Source organism: Eurosta solidaginis, chromosome 4, assembly GCF_040869045.1.
Source record: "Eurosta solidaginis isolate ZX-2024a chromosome 4, ASM4086904v1, whole genome shotgun sequence".
NCBI classification, from domain to species: Eukaryota; Metazoa; Arthropoda; class Insecta; order Diptera; family Tephritidae; genus Eurosta; species Eurosta solidaginis.
Genome location: NC_090322.1, coordinates 246,943,228 through 246,966,778, shown reverse-complemented (window position 1 = coordinate 246,966,778; position 23,551 = coordinate 246,943,228). Strand labels below are relative to the sequence as shown.

General features: G+C 39.1%; 1 protein-coding gene across 2 annotated transcripts; it reads left to right on the top strand.

Annotated features, from left to right (window-relative positions):
- Tat (Tyrosine aminotransferase) lies at positions 1-19,387 on the top strand. Of its 2 annotated transcripts, XM_067785477.1 has the most exons (5): positions 1-257; positions 688-936; positions 14,940-15,451; positions 15,528-15,821; positions 18,678-19,387. In XM_067785477.1, the coding sequence occupies exons 2-5, from the start codon at positions 702-704 to the stop codon at positions 19,008-19,010; spliced, it is 1,374 nt and encodes a 457-aa protein (XP_067641578.1). In that variant the 5' UTR covers positions 1-257; positions 688-701; the 3' UTR covers positions 19,011-19,387. The 2 variants fall into 2 exon arrangements, with proteins under 2 accessions (XP_067641578.1, XP_067641577.1); XM_067785476.1 differs by having other exon boundaries at positions 1-936.
- Positions 19,388-23,551: the final 4,164 nt, after the last annotated feature.

Genomic DNA, 23,551 nt, shown 5'->3' with positions numbered 1-23,551 from the left:
TTAAATCAGGCAAGAATTTAACTAACAACTAATAAAGACCAAAACGAGAACTTCAACCTAAGCGGAAAGTTTAGATTTGAATGAAACACGGGCTTTTTTTAGATTTCAAAAAGCAGAAATTATATACATAATTAGAAAAATATCAAACATCGAAATTAAAATTTCGAGAAATATAATTAATTTTAAATATGTAATTTAAAAGTTGGCGTGCATTTCCAAATTTGAATTTCGATATGAAACACTGATAGACAAACTTTGTAAGAAAATTTTTTAGATCTACTTGAATTATGTGAAAATAATTTTGTGCATAATCCCATATTCAATAATGAGAAATAATGCCAACGGATCTTTCGATATAAGTCAAAAAAAAAACTTTTGAAAGAAATATTACCATTTATAAGAACTGATCTTTTTGATTTTCATAAACGAAATGTAAATTAAAATTTGATGAAAAATCCCTACTTTGAAACGAATAAGCTTAAAACATAAAATGTATTTACAAATGTTTTAAAATTATAAAACTACTTAAACAAAAATAATTACGTGCAAATTAAATCGTTCAGTTTACAATTATTATTTAGTTGTAAAACAAAATTTATTAAAAAGAAAAACGATATATTGAAAAAAAAAAAAAAAAATTTTTTTTTGAAAATATTTTCGAACAAAAAAATTAAATATTATATGCAGTTTTTAGTGTGATAATGCCGGCAAATGATTTAGATAATAATATTTTAGTAAAAAGAATTAGAAAAACCAGCCCAACTGGTACAGATCATAATACGACTGGCGATGTTAAGCGAATCCAAAATGTTCGCAAGAGCTGGAATATCAAGTCTTCGAAATTGGCGAAGAAAACAAATAATCGCATTCGCGCTATTGTTGAATCATTACAAATCAAACCAAATCCGGAGAAACCGATGATACCCCTATCTATAGGTGAGTTTGTTTTTTTTTTTTAACGGTTTTATTTAGCTTGACTTGACATGGTGGACGGCCGGCCGGCACGAATTTTGTAATTAAAATTTAAGTAACTTCCCGAAAAGCTACAAGCTTGAAACTTGGAATATAGTTCAGAACCCGATGTCAATGCAATAATAAGAAAAAAACTCTGATAGGTGGCGCATGGATCGAAATATATTGCAAAAAATCGTATTTGTGGTCTGATTTGGTTCATATTTGGAACACATTATACATACAAGAATAGAAAGCGACCTATGAAAAAGAAAATCACTGCCAGGTGGCGCAAGGATCGAGATATTCAAAAAAAGTCGTATTTGTGGTCCGATTTCGTTCATATTTGGAACACATAATACATACAAAAATAGAAAGCGATCTATGATGCCCGATTTGGCTCATATTTGGAACAAATATTACATACAGTCCGGTAGAAGTGACATCAAAATATTTTCGAGTTCGAGGAGAGACAAGCATACGTGGCGCAGAGTCGAGTAAAGTTTTTGAGTCACTAAATGAACTAAATAGAATGAGAAATAATAGGCAATTAAATATAGACTAAAAACTTGAAAATAAAATAATTAAAAATAAAAATGTTTAAGTTAAACGGTTTTATTGAAAACAATACTTACATGAAGTAATAATACTAAAAGCTAGAAAATAATTAGTTAGGTCCTAGGTACTAGTCATCACACTCCTCATCAATCTAGGGCGTTGATCAGACAATTAAATAAAAGCGTTGGACGCGGCAATTTCCTATTGATAGGCATATATAAGACCAACTGAACCTTAATAAGGTTATGCTACGCCTCAAATTTTTAGAAATTTCAAGCGACCAACTATTTTATTTAATTGTCTGATGAACGCCGTAGATTGATGAGGAGTGCGATGACTAGTACCTCGGACCTACCTAATTATTTTCTAGCTTTTAGTATTATTATTACTTCATGTAAGTATTGTTTTCAACAAAACCGTTTAACTTAAAAATTTTTATACTCAGCTGAGCAGAGCTCACAGAGTATATTAACTTTGTTCGCATAACGGTAATCCGTAACGGCATAAACTAATCGAGATAGATATAGACTTCTATACAGGGATGCACCTTAACGTTAAGCTAATCGTTTATCAAAAAATTTCCACCGTTTCCGTTGAAACACTTCGAAATATTATCGATAAAGAAATTATCAAGATAAATTGTATCTCGTTTTTAACCGAAACGAAAAGCTTTCGTTAACGTTAAAAACGTTAACGAAAACGTGATACTTTATGTTTGAATTATGCTGGCAATGCTATAGCCATGGTGAAGCCGTAAGGTGGCAACAACGAGCGCACATACACACACAAACTCTATGTAAGTTGTTTGTGTAATTCGTTGGTGGCAATGTCAAAAATACTCTGAGAAATGTTCGTACTGTCAAAATTCATGAGAAAAGTTGCAATCAGCTTGGATAATGCTTTCACCTTTAATGACTCCGCCATCAATCAGCTTTGCCAGCATAGTTTGAAATTAATAATCAACATAAACGATTTGATTTCGTTTTGATATGGCAGAAAACGAAACGAAATCATTTCGTTAATTTGACGATCTTAACGTTAATAAACGAAACGAAATGACTTCGTTTCGTTTATTAACGTTGATTATCGTAACGAAATGATATCGTTTCGTTGGTTAAGCATGCCTGCTTCTATATATCAAAATGATCTGGGCGAAAAAAGAAATTTATTTAGCCATGTCCGTCCGTCCGTCCGTAAAATTTGGTACGTAGGTTCCTGGACACTCATCTCAGATCGCTATTTAAAATGAATGAAATCGGGCCATATCCCCGCCCACTTTTTCGATATCGAAAATTTCGAAAAACTCATAAAGTGCGCTAATTCATTACCAAAGACGGAAAAAACGATTAAACTTGGTAGGTGGGTTGACCTTATGACGTAGAATAGAAAATTAGTAAAATTTTGGACAATGGGCGTGGCACCGCCCACTTTTGAAAGAAGGTAATTTGAAAGTTTTTCAAGCCGTACTTTGGCAGTCGTTGAAGATATCATGATGAAATTTGGCAGGAGCGTTACTCCTATTCCTATATGTGTGCCAAATAAAAGTTAGCAAAATCGGATGACGAACACGCCCACTTAAAAAAAAAAAAAAGATTTGTTTAAGTCAAATTACAACAAAAACTTAAATATCTTTACAGTATATAAGTAAATTATGTCAACATCTAACTTCAGTAATGATATGGTGCAACAAAATACAAAGATAAAAGAAAATTTTAAATGGGCGTAACTCCGCCCTTTTTCATTTAATTTGTCTAGAATACTTTTAATGCCATAAGTCGAACAAAAATTAACCAATCCTTGTGAAATTTGGTAGGGGCATAGATTCTATGACGATAACTGTTTTCTGTGGAAATGGGCGAAATCGGTTGAAGACACGCCCAGTTTTTATACACAATCGACCGTCTGTCCTTCCGCTCGGCCCTTAACACGATAACTTGAGCAAAAATCGATATATCTTTACTAAACTCAGTTCACGTACTTATCTGAACTCACTTTGTATTGGTGTAAAAAATGGTCGAAATCCGACATGACCACGCCCACTTATTCGATATCGAAAATTACGAAAAATGAAAAAAATGCCATAATTCTATACCAAATACGAAAAAAGTGATGAAACATGGTAATTGGGTTGGTTTATTGACGCAAAATATAACTTTAGAAAAAACTTTGTTAAATGGGTGTGACACCTTCCATATTAAGTAGAATAAAATGAAAAAGTTCTGCAGGGCGAAATCAAAAGCCCTTGGAATCTTGGCAGGAATACTGTTCGTGGTATTACATATATAAATAAATTAGCGGTACCCGACAGATGATGTTCTGGGTCACCCTGGTCCACATTTTCGACGATATATCGATAACGCCTTCACATATACAAATAACCCATTTAATTAAAATTCCTTGGTTCATATTTAAACTCAGATATTTCAAAAGATTCCTTAAGTATAGATAGATTGGTAATTTGTCATCCAAAATTCATTTTCAGTTCCTATGTTCAAATTATTTCCCTAAGGGATAAAGCTTATTTGTAGCATAAATAGGCCCAAAATAAGGCGTTATTATAAGGTGTACGATGAACTATATTTACTTTAAGGTTTATCTATCAGGAGTGGAATCAGTATTCCTTGTTGCTTAAAACCGCTTATGTCAGTTTTTCTTGCGTGTGCTTCGATTGAGAGACTTCAGCCGTTGCAATATCTTTTCTTTCTTTTCTTTTCTTTTCTTTTCTTTTCTTTTCTTTTCTTTTCTTTTTTAAGGGGACTAAACCTCCTAAGCTCGGCCTAATATCTCTTCGGAGGTTATCGCGCCTTACATTTTTAAACCTTCTAAGTGAGTTTGAAAAGTATCGTTGAAGAGTTGACATAAGATTGGTACAACAAATTCTGCTAATTGAAAAATGCTCATAAAGTTAACTTGGATATTATGCGGCTGGTAAATAAACGCAAACGTTCCAAATGGGAGGAGCATCTAAAGAACTGCAACCTCTCTGCGGGTGTTGGTAAATTGTGGTTAACCGTCAAATTCCTCTCCAATGCAACTAAACACAACGATGAAGTATCCATAGCCTTCGGCGATAAAACTTTATCACATTCGAAGATATGCGCGAGCGCCTTTTGCCGACAATTTATAATGCATTATTCTGTAGACAAAGCCAGACGTCGTGCGTACCATCACCCCCACAGAGGTTGAAAAAGCTATCCACAAGGCCAAGCCCTCCAAATCAATAGGTTCAGTTGGAATAGCCATGTCAATGCTAAAATACCTCGTGCAAACAGACGGACATATAAACATAAACACGACGTGCCACCCATTACCATCACACCCACAGAGGTTGAAGAAGCCATCCACAAGGCCAAGCCCTCCAAATCAATAGGTCCAATTGGAATAGCCATGCCAATGCTAAAAATGCCTTGGCGACGAGGGAATAAACTACCTAATGCACGTTTTCAACCTATCGCTGAAGTCCTTTGTCATTCCCAAACAATGGAAAATGGCAAGGATACTAACATACTAAAGCATGGGAAACCAGCTAAGGAAGGCGATATCACTCCTTTCACCAGTAGCGAGGACATTGGCAACCGTCTTGTTCCCTCATTTCACGGCAAATATTTGCATAGTGACGCACTAACATGGCTTTCGCAAATGCACAGCACCATCACCACGCTAAACGCCATAAACACTGTGATTAATTACGGACTAAAACAGGAAAACCCCCATCACAGGACGGTGCGTGGCACTGACCTGTCAAAAGCTTTTTGACACAGTCAACCACGACACGCTACTCAAAGACATAGAAGGCTCACACCTTCCCCCTTGTCTAAAAAGATGGACCGCAAATTATCTGAATGGTCGGCTAGCGTCGGTTCAATGAAGGAACGAAATCTTAAAACCTAGGAAAATTAAACAGGGGGTACCACAGGGTGGTGTCCTATCCCCGCTTCTGTTTAATTTCTACATATCAAAATTTCCTGCCTCACCAGAAGCAGTTACAATCATTTCCTATGCCGACGACTGGACGATTATGGCAACGGAACCTGACCCTTCAATTGATGAATTAGTTTCTAAAATAACCGAAATTGTATCTAAAGTACAAACATCGGGGAATGGCTTTAACGTCAATACAACAACAACAACAACCACGGCGGTGGGATAGTGAGGAAAATGATTCGATGGAACTAAGACGCTCCTTCATTTGGAAACATAGGAAGTGGGAGACCACCACTGAGAGTGTCAGGTCACTTGATACAAAACGGCCAAAGTCGCTTATGTGGTAATAATGATACCGCACTGATAAGGTCAGTGATCTGCTTCAATCTTTCAGACAACATGCCTCACATGTTTTATTTGCACGTCCTCTCTTTTTTCTTGATTTGGCTTTGCCAACTCCTAGTCGCCATATTTGGGTAATCCGTCAAAGTCGTGGCTTTTTATAAGCTTTTATTTACTTTCACTTTTGTTGTCTGTAATGGAATCTTGCAAGTTAAATTTGATACACTTCCCGGTGTCCGATTGAGCTGAAATTTTGCACACATGTATAACTTCGATGACAATGCAATATTACTTTGTTAGAATTCGATAAATTAATCGATAACACAGTTATCGGTAAAGATTTGTATTTACTTTGGCATAACAGCCTAAGTCCCATACAAACACGCCGGTACCTATCCGTGGATTGTGATTTTTGGACGTGGTGAATCACGTGTCACGCGTGGTGAATCTCATCGCTTGCGAAAAGCGGAGACACAACCCTCTGTTGTATTTCTGTGTATAACCAACATAGCTGAATTTTTAAGGCTGTTTAACCCTGTAATCTTTTCTGTAATTTATTTTGCTTTTGGAAAAATTACCTATTTGAAAAAAGCTGGCTGAAAAATATTGGCATAACAGCTTAAGTTAAATCAAGAATGGAAAATCTTTGGAAAATTTGAGCAGATGTGGCAATTTCGCGCGTCCGTTGAACGAAATATTGACAATCTGCTGATCATCGCTAAGAAATTAGCGACATTCCATCAACTAAGCAGCACTTTAGCAATACTACTGTTATTATTTGGCCGCTCAAACACACAAATATTAATTGTGCATTAAATCTAAAATATACAAATACACCATAATAATTTACACGGCCAAAGCCATAATAATTCACACGGGTCATCAATTCTTTCTCTGATTCAAAATCTTAACTACCAGCGCTACCGTCAACAGCTCAGTGTCATCACTGCCAGTAGCGCCAATAACACCAAACTCGTGCCTGACACACAAAAGTCGTTTCACTCAATAGCGCAAGTAAAATGTACTACGCACTCACTACTAAGAAGCGTCAACAATTCGCTTGGAGTAATTTCGTCAATGAGCTACCATTGAGCTGGCACCGCATTGGCGCTGGCGCCATGCAATTTACATCACTAAAATTGCGCGAATGCCCAGGCTCATGACTTCAATACTTATATTTACAATGCTTTAAACTTTAAATACACCTCTGAAGTTGCTGCGCATAAAATGTGTACTAATAAATTCCAATACGCATTATACGCAGATGTAACTGATATATGTGTTTTTGTTTCACCCCCTATACTTATATTTAAAGCTTTTATAAGAGCAAGCTTCTATTACTTGTTAATAAAACGAACTAAAAAGTAAAAAATAAAATTAAAGAAAAAAAAACTTTTTTAAAAATAAGCTTTTATTATTTTGGTTAATAAAATTAACTAAAAAGTAAACAATAAATTGACTCTAAAGAAATATAACACTTTATAAGTTCATTGTAAGCTTAAACGATAATTAGGCTTTTTCGTCTGCGACAAAAAAATTCTATATTGTACATAATTATATATTTTTAACATTAAAACTTTACACCTAAATTATTAAATCTTACAGTTTATATCACAGTCCTAATTGTTCTAATAAAAGCGTGTTACATTGCGATAGCAAGAAAAGGAGATCCTAAATGTTCTTAATTATACCATCAAAATTTAACACGTTTTTTATTAGAACAATTAGGACTGTGATATAAACTGTAAGATTTAATAATTTAGGTGTAAAGTTTTAATGTTAAAAATATATAATTATGTACAATATAGAATTTTTTTGTCGCAGACGAAAAAGCCTAATTATCGTTTAAGCTTACAATGAACTTATAAAGTGTTATATTTCTTTAGAGTCAATTTATTGTTTACTTTTTAGTTAATTTTATTAACCAAAATAATAAAAGCTTATTTTTAAAAAAGTTTTTTTTTCTTTAATTTTTTTTTTTGTTTTTTTTTTTATCTGGATATTGAGTTTAGTACCCCGTCATAGGCGGGTGGGCAGCCTTAATTCCATGATCTGCGATAGTATGGTCGGCCCCATCATCTTGGCAGGTGGCCGTTATTGTTCTTACGGGAACTCAAGGTAGGCTTGAAAGATTTGCGCAATCATGCCTTCGCTGCTTTTTATCATTTCGAAAACACGACTCATTTCGTTCTTCAATTCGCGACAGCGTTGGCAAGCTCTTCATGCTGCATGCGACCGGCTTGAAGACAGCGTCTTTCCTTCGGCTCCAAGATAGCATTTATCATCGTACGAGGTGTTTTCAGGCACTCCGTCGAGTTGAATTGTGCTCTCAGGGGGCAAGTGTGAGATATGATTTGCGTAGTCTTTGGTATTCTGTTGCGATTGAATCAAGATCTTTGATTATGCTTTATATTATACTCTTTGCTTTTGCTTTTTGTTGTACTTTTTCTTTGTGTTCTTTGTTGTATACATACGCCTATATATATATACACCTAGCGCGAAGATTTTATCTGCTGCTTGATAGTGGCCTCAGTGGGCTAAGGGGCATAGAAAACTTCTGCGGTAAGCATGCTTGTCGTTAGAGGGGACAAAAGTCCTCAGACTTGCATGGTCACTCCAGTAAATGTCACGTGTAAATGATATTTATTTCATAGTTCGTCCATAGCATTATTTTGGTGATGTCAGCTTTTCCCTTGGAGGACATGAAACACCCACGCAGGCGTAAAGGTCCGAACATTTTTAATTGCATTCCTTTAAATCGGCTTTCGTGTCACTTCCGAACGAATATGCTAATTTTTGTACGGCAACGATGTCAAAGTTTACGATTTCGATACACAATTTTTCGCAAATTGGTCAGAGAACTCCACAAAAGCTCGTATCAATAGATGGCAACAGGTAGGGGATAAAACGTGTTGAGCCCTTCTTTAGCAGATTCCTTACTCTGACCGGAACATGCATGGAATGGCTGAACCGACACTTCATGCCTTGGTTCAGCTAAAATCGAAAAAGTTCTGCAATACATTACACAGTGTGATTGATTTCACTTTTTACATATTTAAAGAAGGGAAATTGTTTACAAGGGGCCAGCCTGCTTAAGTGTGTCGCTTTGCTGTGCAGCCTTTACATTTTTTCCGACTCCGAACGGCAGCTGTTAAAGTAGATGATTTATTTGCTGAGAATTTTAATGCGAGCAATAAATTTGGGTTTTTCAAACCACTGCCATGGAAAACTCTGGCTCTACCTGCCTATCACGGCGACCTTATAAACATGTGTCGAAATATGTATCTTGCAAACACGCCTTCATAGTTTCACCAATCAGAGCGGAGGAGATAGGGCGTATTAATTAAAATATTCGTTCGTGAGTATCTACTGCATTGGTTTTGATCATTCAGGTATAGCGAGGTGCTCCAACTATATATATATGTTAATAAGGTCATACATAATGGGCCTGCAATCAAATGACTCCTGCCGCAGCTGTAGGGACGAGGAGGAGATAGAAAGCGTAGAGCACTATCTATGCCACTGTCTCGCGCTGTCAAAAACCAGGTACCAATGCCTCCACAAATACTCCTTTCGGTGCCTTGCGGAGCTTGAATCTATAAACCCAAACAACATCTTGCGTTTCATTAGCGCTGGTTTAGCCTCACTCTAAACTTTCTTCTCCTTCGAAAGAAGGGTAACAGGAAATAGGGGCCCCGCGTGGTAGCACAACGGGCCACAACGGCCTACGTGAGTCTCCGCTCGGACAGCGGAGGCATCCACTTTAACCTAACCTAACCTAAGGTCATATATTTTTCGCATACTGAGCTGTTGCTTAGGTATGATCTTTGACAACATTTGATTGAACTATGTAACTGCCACTAAGGCAATAAGTGCATCTAGTGCTTCGGGAAGGCTAACAGGGGCAATGTACAGACCACACCTTTTTTCGAACCGTACCAAGGCTGCCTGACTAGTTGACAAGGCAGCACAGCACAGAAAATCTAAAGTGGAAAGGTATCAGTCAAGCGACACTAAAGGGGAGGAAAAAGTTAAAAATATATACCGCCCTGACCTGGCGAGCGCAGGACACGAACACAGAACGTGTTCAACAGTTTCTTCCTACAGTAGGAAGTCTACATCTACTGTTACTGACGAGGACTACCTTAAAAACATGTGACACCAGAAGGCAGTGTTCAGTTAGTATACCCATAGGGAGCCGTAGGTCTTCTCTTTTCAGAGATATGAGTCATATTTTGAGTATAATATCGTCGGATTTGCACATGATCTTAGAAATTTTGCAGCCCCGCGCCCCTGTCCATGCCTTTCCTGCTTGATGTATCATATGCAACTCCTATCTCCTTTTGATTTATCCCAAAGCGGATTGGGGTGTTTACCGTCGAATCAGCGAGTGCTGCACCCTCCTTTAACAACTCATCGACCATTTCGTTACCTTCTATCCCTTTATGACCGGGAGCCCAGTACAAATGTTTGATCCAGCCTGAGCGAAAATTTTCCAATGTTTCTTTGCATTCCAGGACTTTTCTTGAGAGAGTACTTTGTGAGATTATCCCTTTATGACCGGGAACACAGTACAAATGTTTGGTCCGGCCTGAGCGAAAATTTTCCAATGTTTCTTTGCATTCCAGGATTCTTCTTGAGAGAGTACTGTGTGAGATTATTGCTTTACTCACCGCCTGACTATCAATATATATATTGAGGCGACTGCAGCTTTAGCACGCTCCATCCAGAATTGCTGCTGCTTTCTTGACGGCTATAATTTCCGCCTGAAAGACGCTGCAGTAATCTGTAGGATCTAATTATTTTTGGATCGACACAGCAGAGCCGACCCCTTTCGTTAATTTGGAACTACGGGTATATACGTGCATAGTATGTTCCGCCATTTCAGCAGCCTGGCGCCAACCGTCCGGCTCAATTGTGGTCTCCAGAACTCGTTCGAAGCTCAGACACGAGACCATATACTCCATTGGCCCGATATTAGATGGCGCGCTATACTGCTATGGCCATACGGCCTGCACTTAAACTGCGCCTTAGGCCTTAAGCTAACGCGATATTTTTGGTCATTAAGTCTGCAGACGGGATGTATGATATATCTAAGAGTACATACAATGTTATTATAACAGTTTCAAGGGTGGCAGCTTCGCTGGTCTCAGTAAATGCCGACTTGACTTTTACTGTCTAAAGTGACTCTTTCGCATAATACGCGAATAACCGTATATGCGACATACAGCCGGATCGGTGGGTAGCGCGCCATGAAGCAATGAGGAGAAGTGTTTCCTACACAACTTAAGCTTGCCTGCAAGAATCTGAACCGGTCTGGAAGCTTTTAGTCATCCGCCTGATTTTTTTGGTAGAATTTTCGGCCATTAATCCTATTAGCCATAATCCTCTCACACAGACGTCGCTCTACTCACGTTTCTTTCTTCTAATTATACGTCCTCCTTCCTTCTTTTTACGTCACAATACCGCTCCCGTGCACTCTGTGTTGGTTTGCCCGTAGGCAGCGTGGGCCCGTAGGCAGCGTTTTGACACTCGTCGAAGACTTCGTTCTATTACATAACTGCGATCCGATCTGTTACAATCCTATCTCTTACGATTAGCATATTAGATCTTTTAAGAATACCTAATAAGTACTTAGTTGGCAATGTGCGAGTTCAGCCGGAACCGGTTAGTTTCAAAGCTGTTAACTAAGTAGTCCTCAAAGCTACATACATATATATCTAGAAAATTTTTCGAAATTTGCATTCCCGTCATAAAATATTGACATACATTAGGGCGGGTCAAATTGTATGGGGAAAAATGGGGAACAAAAAACTTCAGGTGCACATCCAGTTTCTGAATTTATGGGTCATACTGAGTAATATTGTCCATGGGAGCATAGGTCTGAAATGAATTTCGAGCCTCCCTAATTTTGTTAGAAAATTTCATATCCCAATCCGAATCCGAATTTTACATTTATGTTCATGTATTTGATTTGTGAGAGAGCGATGTCAATGAATATGATTAAGGAAAAATCTGGTTAAGACTAAGGCGTTTTGACTATAGCAACTTTGTTGTTGTTGTGTTAACAGTGCTTCGCCCCATTTAATGGGCACAACCACTCACAAATTGTCATCAAAGTCCTCTAACGGGAGTCCAAGGAAACTGGCTGTTTCAACAGGGGCGGACCATAGGAAGATCGGTTTTAGAGGCGTGGTTCCACATTAGGTACAATTGAAAAGATGGTTGGTGTCATGTGGGGCACATCGCATGTAGGACATACATTAGGTATGTCGGGGTTAATTCTGGACAACAATGAGTTTAACCTGTTACGGTATCCAAAACGAAGTTGGGCTAGGGTGACTCGTGTCTCTCTTTATAGTGTGCTTTCTTCTTCTGCTTCCCACGGCAGCCGGTTCAATGTACCGGAGCGGAATTTTTTTCCCGACCAAGGGATGTAATTTCAGTGTAAGGCCATTTAATTTGTTGCGTCCCTCCTACAAATTGTCATTCTCGGAACAGCTCCCTGCAGCTGGACTGCTCCATATCCTCCTGCTCCGGGAAGGTATTGAACGTAACCCTGGTTGTTGTTGTTGTTGTAGCGATAAGGACACTCCTCGAAGGCCTTGGGGAGTGTTATCGGTGTTTATGCTCCTTTGCCGGATGCAGATCCGGTACGTTCCGGTAACAAGCACCATTATGGCACAAGACCGAAAGCTTCAAAGCCATAACGCCCTCCCACCCCCAAGATAAATGAGGAACTTGTGGTAGCCAGAGCATCGGCTATTAAAGTACAGGATTCGCCACGGGTAGGTAAGGTTGACAATTGGGTTGAAGAAGCTATATTTTGCGCTGGTAACACCTTGCGTTACACATCCCTTTAAATTAATTTAGTATTTTCGTCGCCTTTTACGACAAGCATACCTGCCGCGGGTATATTCTAAGCCCCCTAACCACGGTCCCAGGCTGTGGTTCTGCTGTATGTGTCGGAAAAGGATTTATCTCATATCATACTCTTGCCAGTGTGTCACGTGTAAAAAATGGTTGAACCGTTCAGGCTGTTCTGGGTTGGAACCCAACGTTCGTCGCCCCCGAAAGTCTACAAAGCAACTTAGTCAGAGCCTTTAACGAAACGCCACCTAAGGCAGATCCCCATATCTATCCTCATAGGCGTTTTAGAATTTCACTTCTACGCTGATAACCAAAGATCATGACAATCTGTCCATCTTTATGGGTTCCTCTCTGCTAACCAATTTTTTTAGTTTAATAAAAATGTTCAGCAGCTAAAAATAAATATAACAAGTAAAGGTGTCTAAGTTCGGGTGTAACCGAACATTATATACTCAGCGTGAGCTTCAATTGTACATTTCATTCCAGATAAATTACTTTTCTACATCACACGTGGCCACGCCCATTACAAAAAAAATGTCTCCCCATTTTCTCTACAATAAAACTTGATAAGTGAAATATCATTGATTCAAACCTATTTTTTGCTAAGTTATAGCTTATTATTCTAGTCTACGACCCTTTTAAACCTGTTTTATAGCTAAGTTGTCGTGGTCTTTAACCGAAATATTTTCTGCTGAAAATATGTGTACACAATTTCATTACGATATGTGAATTTTTCTTCGAGTTATGGCTCCCGAATAATAGAAAATTGCTTAGTCATAAAAGGAGCGGTGCCACACCCATTTTCAAAAATTTTAGTATTTTCCCATTCAATGTTATAATTCAATTTAGAAAGTAAAATTCTATTTATACAAAGCTCTTTTTCGCTAAGATATAGCTTATTATTTTCGTCTACACCCTTTTAAAAATATTTTATATAAAAGTTGGCGTGGTCTTTAACCGATCTCGTCCATTTTTTCTAGAAATATTTCTTGCTAGAGGGAACATTTGTGTACCCAATTTTATTAAGATGGGTTAATTTTTCTTCGAGTTATGGCTCCCGAAACATAGAAAATTGCTTAGTCATAAAAGAGGCGGTGCCACGCCCATTTTTTAAAATTTTAAGTTTTTCCTATTTTTTGTTATAAATCCACTTGGGAAATGAAATACCATTGATATAAAGCTCTTTTTTGCAAAGATATAGCTTATTTTATTTGTACAAAAATCGTAAAAAAAGGTTTATATAAAAGTGGGCGTGGTCCTTAACCGATTTCTTTAATTCTTCAAAGCATTCCTTATAGCAAAGGCAATCTGTCTGCTGAATTTTGTTACGATAGGTTTAACGATTTTTGATTTATGATTAATAATATTTGTAAAATTGATTTTATCACAAGTGGGCGGTGCCATGCCCATTTTGAAATTTTTTTTCAAATTTTTATTAAGAGTCTCAAAATCAGTCCACATGTCAAATTTCAGCATTCTAGGTGTATTATTTACTAAATAATCAGGTTTTTTGTGTTTTCCAAAATGTTATATATATAAAAAGTGGGCGTGGTAATCATCCGATTTCGCTCATTTTCCATACCAATCTATTCTGGGTCCAGATAAGCTCGTGTACTAAATTTGGTGAAGATATCTCAATATTTACTCAAGTTATCGTGTTAACGGACAGACGGACGAAAGGACGGCTCAATAAAATTTTTTTTTGATACTGATGATTTTGATATATGGAAGTGTATATCTATCTCGATTCCGTTATACCTGTACAACCAACCGTTATCCAATCAAAGTTAATATACTCTGTGTGCAAAGCACGCTGAGTATAAAAAATTTAATAGTTGAATAAATGTAACATGTTATTGTCTGTTTGTTTCAGGAGAAGTCGTAACAGGTTTTGCTGCTTTTTGCGTCGTAACTAAATAAACATATTTATTTATAAAAATGCGAAATTTTTGTAAGAAATGGTAAAGTCTTTTGTGCCCTATAATGATATTTGTTTAAAGGTAATTAAATCGGATATACCACTCATCGGAGATACCCCTCTAAGATGCTACATTTCACTTCAATACAGCGACTATGATGGCTAAGCCATGCTATGTTATGTAAATGAAGATACTCGAGCTTAGAGCATAGGCTGAAATAATTTAGGATGATAATTCCTCGGTTTTTCTCTGATTACGTTGTATTAGGTCTTCTGAATACGCCTTCTAGCAGCTCGAAGCATCCCTCCTCACATCATAATGACGCGTCGAGCTTGTCATATCTTATATAAACCGTATTATTTTATTTTCTTACAGGTGATCCAACAACATTTGGTAATTTACGCGCCTCCGACGAAACCATGATGGCCGTGAAACGCTCCATTGAAAGCGGCAAATACAACGGCTACGCGCACTCGCAGGGCTATGAAGAAGCTCGTCGTGCTATCGCTAAATATAGCGCTCATCAGAGCTCAGAAGAGATAAAAGTAGAAAATATATTAATGTGCAGCGGTTGCTCTGCGGCTTTGGAATATTGTATACTAGTACTCTGCGATAGTGGACAAAACTTACTTGTACCACGACCCGGGTTTTCGCTGTACAACACACTGGCCGAAGGGTTAGACATAGAAATACGCTACTATGACTTGTTGCCGGAACGTAAATGGGAGATCGATTTACGTCAAATGGAAAGCTTAATTGATGAGAAAACGGGTGCATTGCTTATCAATAATCCAAGTAATCCCTGCGGCAGCGTTTTCAATAAAAAACATTTGAAAGAGATCTTGAGTATTTGCGAACGAAATTATTTGCCTATAATAGCGGATGAGGTAAATTCTGAATTCTGAAAGTGAGTTATTTAGAACTCATTGCATTTCCTAATTTCCCTTCTAAATTTCTTTACAGATTTACGAGCATTTTGTGTTTCCGGGCTCTCACTTCACATCGATTAGTAGTCTGTCGAAGAATGTACCAGTTCTCACATGTAGTGGTACGACAAAACGTTTTCTGGTGCCCGGTTGGCGTATGGGTTGGATAATAGTTCATGATCGTAGAGGTCGTTTGGCCGATGCCATCCTGGGCTTGAAAAGTATGTGCAGTCGTATTTTAGGCTCGAATACAATTATACAGGGTGCTCTGCCGGATATGTTGGAGAAAACACCTAAGAGTTTCTTTGACAGTGTGATTAATGTGCTCCACGTAAGTAACCATATGTTGTCATCATATTGATTTATAGCACGCTCAGTCTCGAATTCCATTCGCTCTCAAATAAATTAGTTTTGGAAACAATTTGATATGACCACATCGAATCTTCTTGGTTATCCAGCCCTCACCCACTTCCTTCTTCCATAAGAAAATTGGGTTCGCCAGAGCCTTTCCTATTTCAAACAGGATTCATCTAGTGTAGATGCGGCTGACAATGTTACCACTATAAGTATTTTCGTCAGTTAGTTCATTGCTGCAATTAGCGAAGACGTGGTTCTGTACCTCAGCTTGAAGAGTTGTTTCGGATGTAAATTTATCTTGTGGACTAAGAACACGATTATAAATCTCGAACGTTCCGGTGTCTCATACCGACTTTTGTTGTTATTTTTTCCGCAAATCCACTTGCTGAAGTCTTATGGAGTGTTACGGATATGGACAGATCTTTGCTTCCGCACCTAGCACATTTTGATACTAGCCGTGACTGTCTCGACCACGATTTATTGATGGACTTTAGTCAGATCCTAACCTAGTGCAGCACAATTTTAGACCTTTCGACTTACTGGGGCTCGAATCTGGCTATTGCAGAGTCTGTTGTCCCTAATACACTTCATACTACTTACGTCAGGCGTGTACAGTCTCGCCTCCTATTGAGAAAATGCTGCGGAAAACTCCCTCAAGCTCTTGAAGAGGATATTCGGAAATGGCTTTGATAGATGCTTGTCTTTTCATTTTAGCGGAAAGCAGAATAAACTGAAATGCTATACTCCCCACAAAAAAAAAAAAGGAAAAGTTAAACAATGTTCATTTTCAGTTCCCGCGAGTGTCGGGTCAAAACAACAACTTCCGACACGTTTTCTAAGAAATTGAACTCTAGTAACCTCTCACCTTTCTACCTTCACACTTTTTTCGATACAGCAAAGGATAGTGGTGGCAAACTCGGTGGTTTATCCATAGATATGACGCCTTTCGCCTCTCACTTTCAATGAACGTTAGGTAGCAATATAATCTGCAAATATCGGCAAAAAAAAAAAAAAAAACAGAGACGATCCGAAATGAAGACCAAAAAGGAGGGTACATAGAGACTCCGACTTGCTCGGAGATTGACGTGACGGAGCAGAAAGGGGGACTTTCACCCTCATGATCAAGATGTGGTCAGACGAATCGGGACAGAGTGTAACAGTATATCGACCTTGAGGTAGATAGAGCAAGTTGTTCTAAACCTCCGAAAACAGAGACCGAGCGCACAGTTTGAGCTGGAGAATGGAGCGCAGATTTCCATGATACCAAAAGTCCTAAAGTATGGATCCCATGTTTGGTGAAGTCGGCTCGTGCGCTGTTCCTTCTGCGGCGTAAGAATCCAAAAACACCAATAGGCACTGCATTTTTCTAATAAAATAGCCGCCAGAGGATATCTTGTACAAGTACACTTATGTATACTCATGTATTCTATCGAATTTCAGCACTCAAGAACTAGTGACAGTAGTCATCGAGCGAAAAAAAAGAATCCGATTCTGACATCCTACTACAAGAGCTTTAAAGGTTGGTTGATGAAGAAGGGTGAAGAACATGGCTTGTCAGAGTTCAGAAGTTCCCCCTTAATCCTAGTGGAGTTTGTTAGCTCGGACGGTATATTCAGCCTATGTATATAAGGTTTGTACGTAATATCCAGTTCAAGCTAACTTGAATGTACCTGCATGTGCTTAATGAAAGCATCAACTAAGCTGGACCTACTGATGCCACAATTATCCTGATCTTACATACACTCGACGATTTTTTAGCCCAAAGCGTTAACGGAATAGTTTTAGGCTGGGATGAAAAAACTCGAAGTCATCTATAAGAACTCATTTCAGTGAACCATTTAGAGATTCGAGTAATAGTCTAGAACAGAGGTCGACTGCTAATACACTCTCAAAAATATCGAGAGAGGTGTCAAACGACGCCGCTTGACATCTATATTAATAATCCGAAGGCGGAAAATAAAAGTAAATGCAAAAGATATTAACGAAAAATCGAAAAATCCCTTTGAACACAAAATTTTTCTCAGTGCACAACAACATTACAACTACCACATGAAAATTGACAACTTCAAGTGCAAATCTCTCCTGACAGCGACAAAATTGGACGAGTATTAGCAGTTGACCCTTGTTCTAGACTTTTAACGAGATTCGTTCCGAAGGTGTTTTTCTTCTTCTTAATTGGCGCTAAATTGTTAAACAATTTTGGTCAAGGAACAAATCGTTCCGATCTTCTCTTCAATGAAGTGCTCAAAGCGTATTCCATTTGAATCCTTTAAGGGATGCAGCGGTTTAGGGAGCTTAGAATATACCCGCGGAAGATATGCCTGTCCTAAGAGGCGAACAAAATACCAAATTTATTCAAGGTGTTGTGTATCGCAACCTTTTCAATAGGTTGCCAGCACAATATATAGCTTCTCCAACCCAATTATCATCCTCACCTATCCGTGGCGAATCTTGTTTCTTTAACAACCGAGGCTCTGGCGACCCCAAGTTCTTTATGGATCTGTCCTTATGGATGGGGGAGGGAGGGCAGGATGGCCTAGAAAGTTTCATGTGGTCATACCAAGTCGTTCTCGAGATGGTCGGGCTAGTACATTTATCGTGCTTGTTACGGAACATACCAGATCTGCATCCGGCAAAGGACCATCAACATCGATAACACTCCCCAGGGCCAAAGGGCACCTCCTCCCTCCTCCCTGCTTGTTGTTGTTTTCTAAGGGAACTAGCGAGCTCGAATTCAGAATTCACATTTTAGCTATAAGATCATATATATATGTATATGTACCCACTTAAAGCCAATTAATCCTCATCTTTTCTTTTTATCGAATTACAGTCGAATGCTCGTTTGGCCTATGGCATCTTGAAGAAAACGCCTGGTCTCAAACCAGTTATGCCCGAAGGAGCTATGTACATGATGGTGGGCATAGATAATGAACATTTTCCAGAGTTCAAAACCGATACACAATTCGTACAGGAATTGGTGAATGAACAGAGCGTATTTTGCTTGCCGGGATCCTGTTTTGAATATCCCAATTTTATACGTATCATTTTAACAGTTCCTGAAGATATGTTGAAGGAGGCATGCATGCGTATGTCAGAGTTTTGTGAGACACATTACAAAGTGCCAAATCGAATTAAAGAGAATGAGATTTTGAACACAAGCTAAATTTTAATATGTAAACTAATTGGAAGAGATTGTAATCCATTGGCTGAGTGGAAGATCAGCCCATACTGGCTGCCGATTCGAAATTGCCCTGTCTATAATTATACAAGATGTTCTCTTACTAAACTCTAGAAGATCGTTTAAAAAAAACTTCTGAGGTGAGGCATTTGCAAACTGGTAGGCGAGGTGCAGGCAGGTTAATCTTAAACTTAGCCGACGATTTTTAGTCAAGCATTTGCATAGTTTTCAGTCATAGAATAAGATCGTAGCTTTAAAATTTATTTCGAAATACTTAGGAAATAAATATAACTTCTTTAAGTTTTTAAATATATGGACAGATGTAAATGGACTTATCGCTAAATAAACATTTAAAGAAAATAGGTTTTGATTTTGTCATTGAGTTTTGTTGGGATGGACAAGGCTTTTATGGTTTGCCGTAGATTGACCAGCGAAAAAGTTACACGTCCTCCAGGGCGGAGGGGCCTGGCCATCTCCAGGGTAGTACTGGTATACTAGATCTGGTACCGAAAAAGGGACAAATATCCGGATTTCACCGGCCGGAAGGGCAGACAGTGCTTTGATAAACTTCTATTCTGCATGTAATCTTAAAACATCAAGGTCAGACGATTTCGATACACCATGACTTCTAACATCCAGGAGGAAAAGATCTTATGGCCTAAATTGATGATAGAATGTTTTGCAGGGTGAATTTAGATACCCCAAGCCGAGTCCTAGGAAACTCTTGAAGTTCGCCAAACACATACATCGTAAGCAAAAGACTCATAAAATGCGTTGACTGGTGACCGATGCTAATAATTGCATCTGACCACCTACCCATACCTGTCGATCAAAATGGATAAATCGATTTCACAACCTCCTGGCGTAACACATTCTCTTTAAAAAAGCTAAATAAGACGACATCAACGCATATACAGACCGCTTATTTGCTGCTCTTCAAGACAGGGAAAATGTGAGTTTCACGGCATCAAAGGTTCGCCTTAGTGTCACATCACCATCACGATTACAAAAGTTCACAAAGCTATTCCAAAGGCGTAGCCTTAAAGATCAGCCCGGTAGACTAGCTAACCAGTGAGAGTATACCGAAAACCTTCCATTGGCCAATCATTGGCAAGCCTTCCATAAAACCATAGGAATACGACCTCGATAACACTATGGACTCATTCAATATATGTGAGGTCATTCGGAGAAGCCAGTTCAACCTAACCACCGCGCTAAATGCTATAAACGTAAAAACCGCACCTCCGAAAAGTTATGCGGCGCTTGACCTGTTAAAAATCTTTTTTGGCACCCAAAATCAATAAATAGGGGAATCATCTCTCCTTCACCAGAAGGAGTAACCATATAATTTCTTATGTGGACGATAGCAACATAATAGCTATGGGACCTTTTATGCTGTTGTTGTTAAACCTGAAAAACAGCCCCACAAATAAAGGGGGAGGGGGTCGGGGTGATACGGCTATGGGCAGTGTTTCGGCGGATATGAATCCGGTACGGTTGGGTACTAACACCTTCTGATACTAGCTCGGCTACATTGCGATACATTTTTTACCCTTCGAATCTTTACAACCGACCGCTGTGGTGTGGTGATAGCGTGCTTCGCCTACCACAACGAAGGTCCTGGGTTCAAGCGCCTAGAAAAGCAATTTCAAAATTTAGAAAAAAGTTGTTGGGTAAGACAAAAATTGGTTTCAGCGGGGTGACCCCCTCGACAGTGATTTGGCAAGAAATCCGAATATGTTTCTATCATATCCAGCTTCCCAGTTGCCTTCCAGCTGCCGTTCATAGTAGGCATGAAACATGTAAGTCCCGTCACGCCAATTTGTAAAAAAATTAAAAAGGAGCACGACGCAAATTAGACAAATTAAATGGGGTTAGGTGCTAACCAAACAGTTCCTGTTGAATACCCAGAATCCTGGGCATCCGAACAGACATCTGATTGATGAGCCAACACCGCCTAGGGGCGTAAGGAGTCATCTCCGTAAGCATTATGAGGAAATACGGCACCTGAGAACTCAGCCGTATGAAGCAAAAAAACAGAAGCAGGTCCTTAGTGAACTCCACAAACAGGCGTCGGGCCTTTATCCCAGGAATTGCCCGCTGAATCCAGTACTCAAAGAACAGTACACAAAATTTGGGGAAGAGGAACGCATACTCACCAGGGAAACGCGAGTCACTCTAGCTCAACTTCGTTCTGGATACTGTAACAGGCTAAACTCTTACCTATCCAGAATCAACCCCGACATACAAAATGTATGCCCCGCTTGCAATGTGTCCCCACATGACACCAACCATCTCTTTAATTGTAATGTGGAACCAACGCCTCTAACACCTCTTTCATTATGGTCCACCCCTGTTGAAACAGCAGGACTCCCGTTAGACGATATTGATGACAATTTGTGATCGGTCGCACCTATTAGGTGGGGCGAAGCACTGCTACAACAACAACAACAACAACGCAAATTCGACAAAAAACCCCACATTAATCTCCTCCAAGGTTGAGGATGCCGATTTTTCAGAAGGCAGTAGCGATAACTTTGAGCCTTCTCCAACTCCAAAGCAAATTACAAAAACATAAAGCTTACATATATCGGAGAAAAAAAAATCGTAATTGGTTGCATACTAATTATGCCATAAAATCGTTTGCCATCTGTAAGACACTATTCGTCAAAACAAACCTTTTACCGATTGTTGATGATGTCAGTTGGCAATTGTTAGGTAATCAGTTCTCAACTTGGACGGAGACAAAATCCACTCATAGAATTCATAATAGTTCTGGCGCCAAATATGATAGCTAAAGGGAAGAAGAGAGCAGTTGTTCGTCGATGTGACATGTCTGGGAGAAAAAGGAAACTAGCCGCAGGTCACCTACCTATTCCAATTCCTAATCGAAGGCGTGGCACAGGCTGTGCGGAACAAAATAAGGAGAGGAGAACCAAGACGATATGCGAAGAATGCGAAATTCCTCTCTGCAAGGATTGCTTCGCCCTCTTTTTATACTGTATTGCTTCTCTATTATTTTTTCTTTTATTCTTTACCGAAATTATTCATTGAATTTGAAATAAAGTTAATTTTCTTATAAAAGCCAAATGCAATTATATTTCAGGTAAGAGATCCAAAAATACTAATCGGAACAAATAAGTCCCATACAAAAGTACTAATGGGACGTATTTGTCCCAGCCCCTCCCACCGCCCCTTTTTACCCGAATTTCATCTTGATGTGATAGAATGCTTTTGCTTTGCCCATTTTAAGGATTGAACACCTTTAATAACTTCTGTTTACCTCACAAGCTTTTCGAATCGAAAGGGTTAATTTAATCTTCATGAACGTGAATACCGCTGAGATACCCCTTAACCTGATTTGGTAGGCCCATCCATACATACATAAGTTCCAAATTAATGGTTATCTTCGCGACCTCTCTAGTTGTTTCACCTTGCCTGATAAGCGCTGTCGCCGACCCAGTCCTCAGCACAGCTATCATCTACCTAGTTCTAAGCACATTGCTCACGATGCGGGCCATGCAGCTTTGTAAGTATTAAGAAGAGATTTGCCAACTTTGATTACGCCCGTTAAACTCCTCTACCAACAACAACCAAGTAAGAATTTGGCGATTTTCATGTGGTGGTTGTTGTGTTTGTACCCCCAAAAAAAAGTGTGCATCCCCGTGGCGGTAGCCATGGTTATACCACACACCCGGACTTGGCATGGCGTAGCCCAGGGTTATTTTTTATAAGCGCGGCCGAAGGCCGCCAACGCAGAAAGGTGTTCTGCGCAAAAATACTACCTTCTGATTATTAATACTGATGTCAAGACGCGTCGTTTGACACCTTTCTCGATAATTTTGGTAGCGTATTAGCAGTCGACCCCTCAACTAGACTATTACCCAATACATGGTTCCGTTATCAAAAGCTCCCCAGAACATGTTTAGGCTCTCATAATTCCCCAATCAATTTAAACAATTGAACTGCTAAAGTATGTGTGCCATTGCCGTCACTGGTAATAGTCTAGTTGAGGGGTCGACTGCTAATTCGCTATCAAAAATATCGAGTGAGGTGTCAAAAGACGCGTATTAATCTCGAGAAGAATAATCCGAAGGCGGAAAAGAAAATTTTTATCTCTGTCCGGAGATATCTTCAGTTGAAGTTGGCGATTTCCATGTGGTTGTTGTTGTGTTTGTACCCACAACAAAAATTGTGCATCACCGTGGCGGTAGCCACGGTTATACCACACACCCGGATTTGGCATGGCGTAGCCCAGGGTTATTTTTTATAAGCGCGGCCGACGGCTGCCAACTCAGAAAGGTGTTCTGCGCAAAAATACTATGGATCCAACCCCCGGTTTCGGAGGTACCCGCGGGTCTTTTTTCGGTTTTTCGTTAATATCTTTTGAACGAGTTAATATTTTTATTTTCCGCCTTCGGATTATTAATACTGATGACAATACGCGTCGTTTGACACCTCTCTCGATATTTTTGGTAGCGTATTAGCAGTCGACCCATGACGGAGCGATACAAGGTGGCAGCATG

Bases quoted from the DNA above. Each gene is read 5' to 3' on its own strand.
- Tat (XM_067785477.1), top strand. From the start codon at position 702: ATGCCGGCAAATGATTTAGATAATAATATTTTAGTAAAAAGAATTAGA. The intron at 15,452-15,527 runs GTAAATTCTGAA...ATTTCTTTACAG, and splicing joins TGCCTATAATAGCGGATGAG to ATTTACGAGCATTTTGTGTT. The intron at 15,822-18,677 runs GTAAGTAACCAT...ATCGAATTACAG, and splicing joins GTGTGATTAATGTGCTCCAC to TCGAATGCTCGTTTGGCCTA.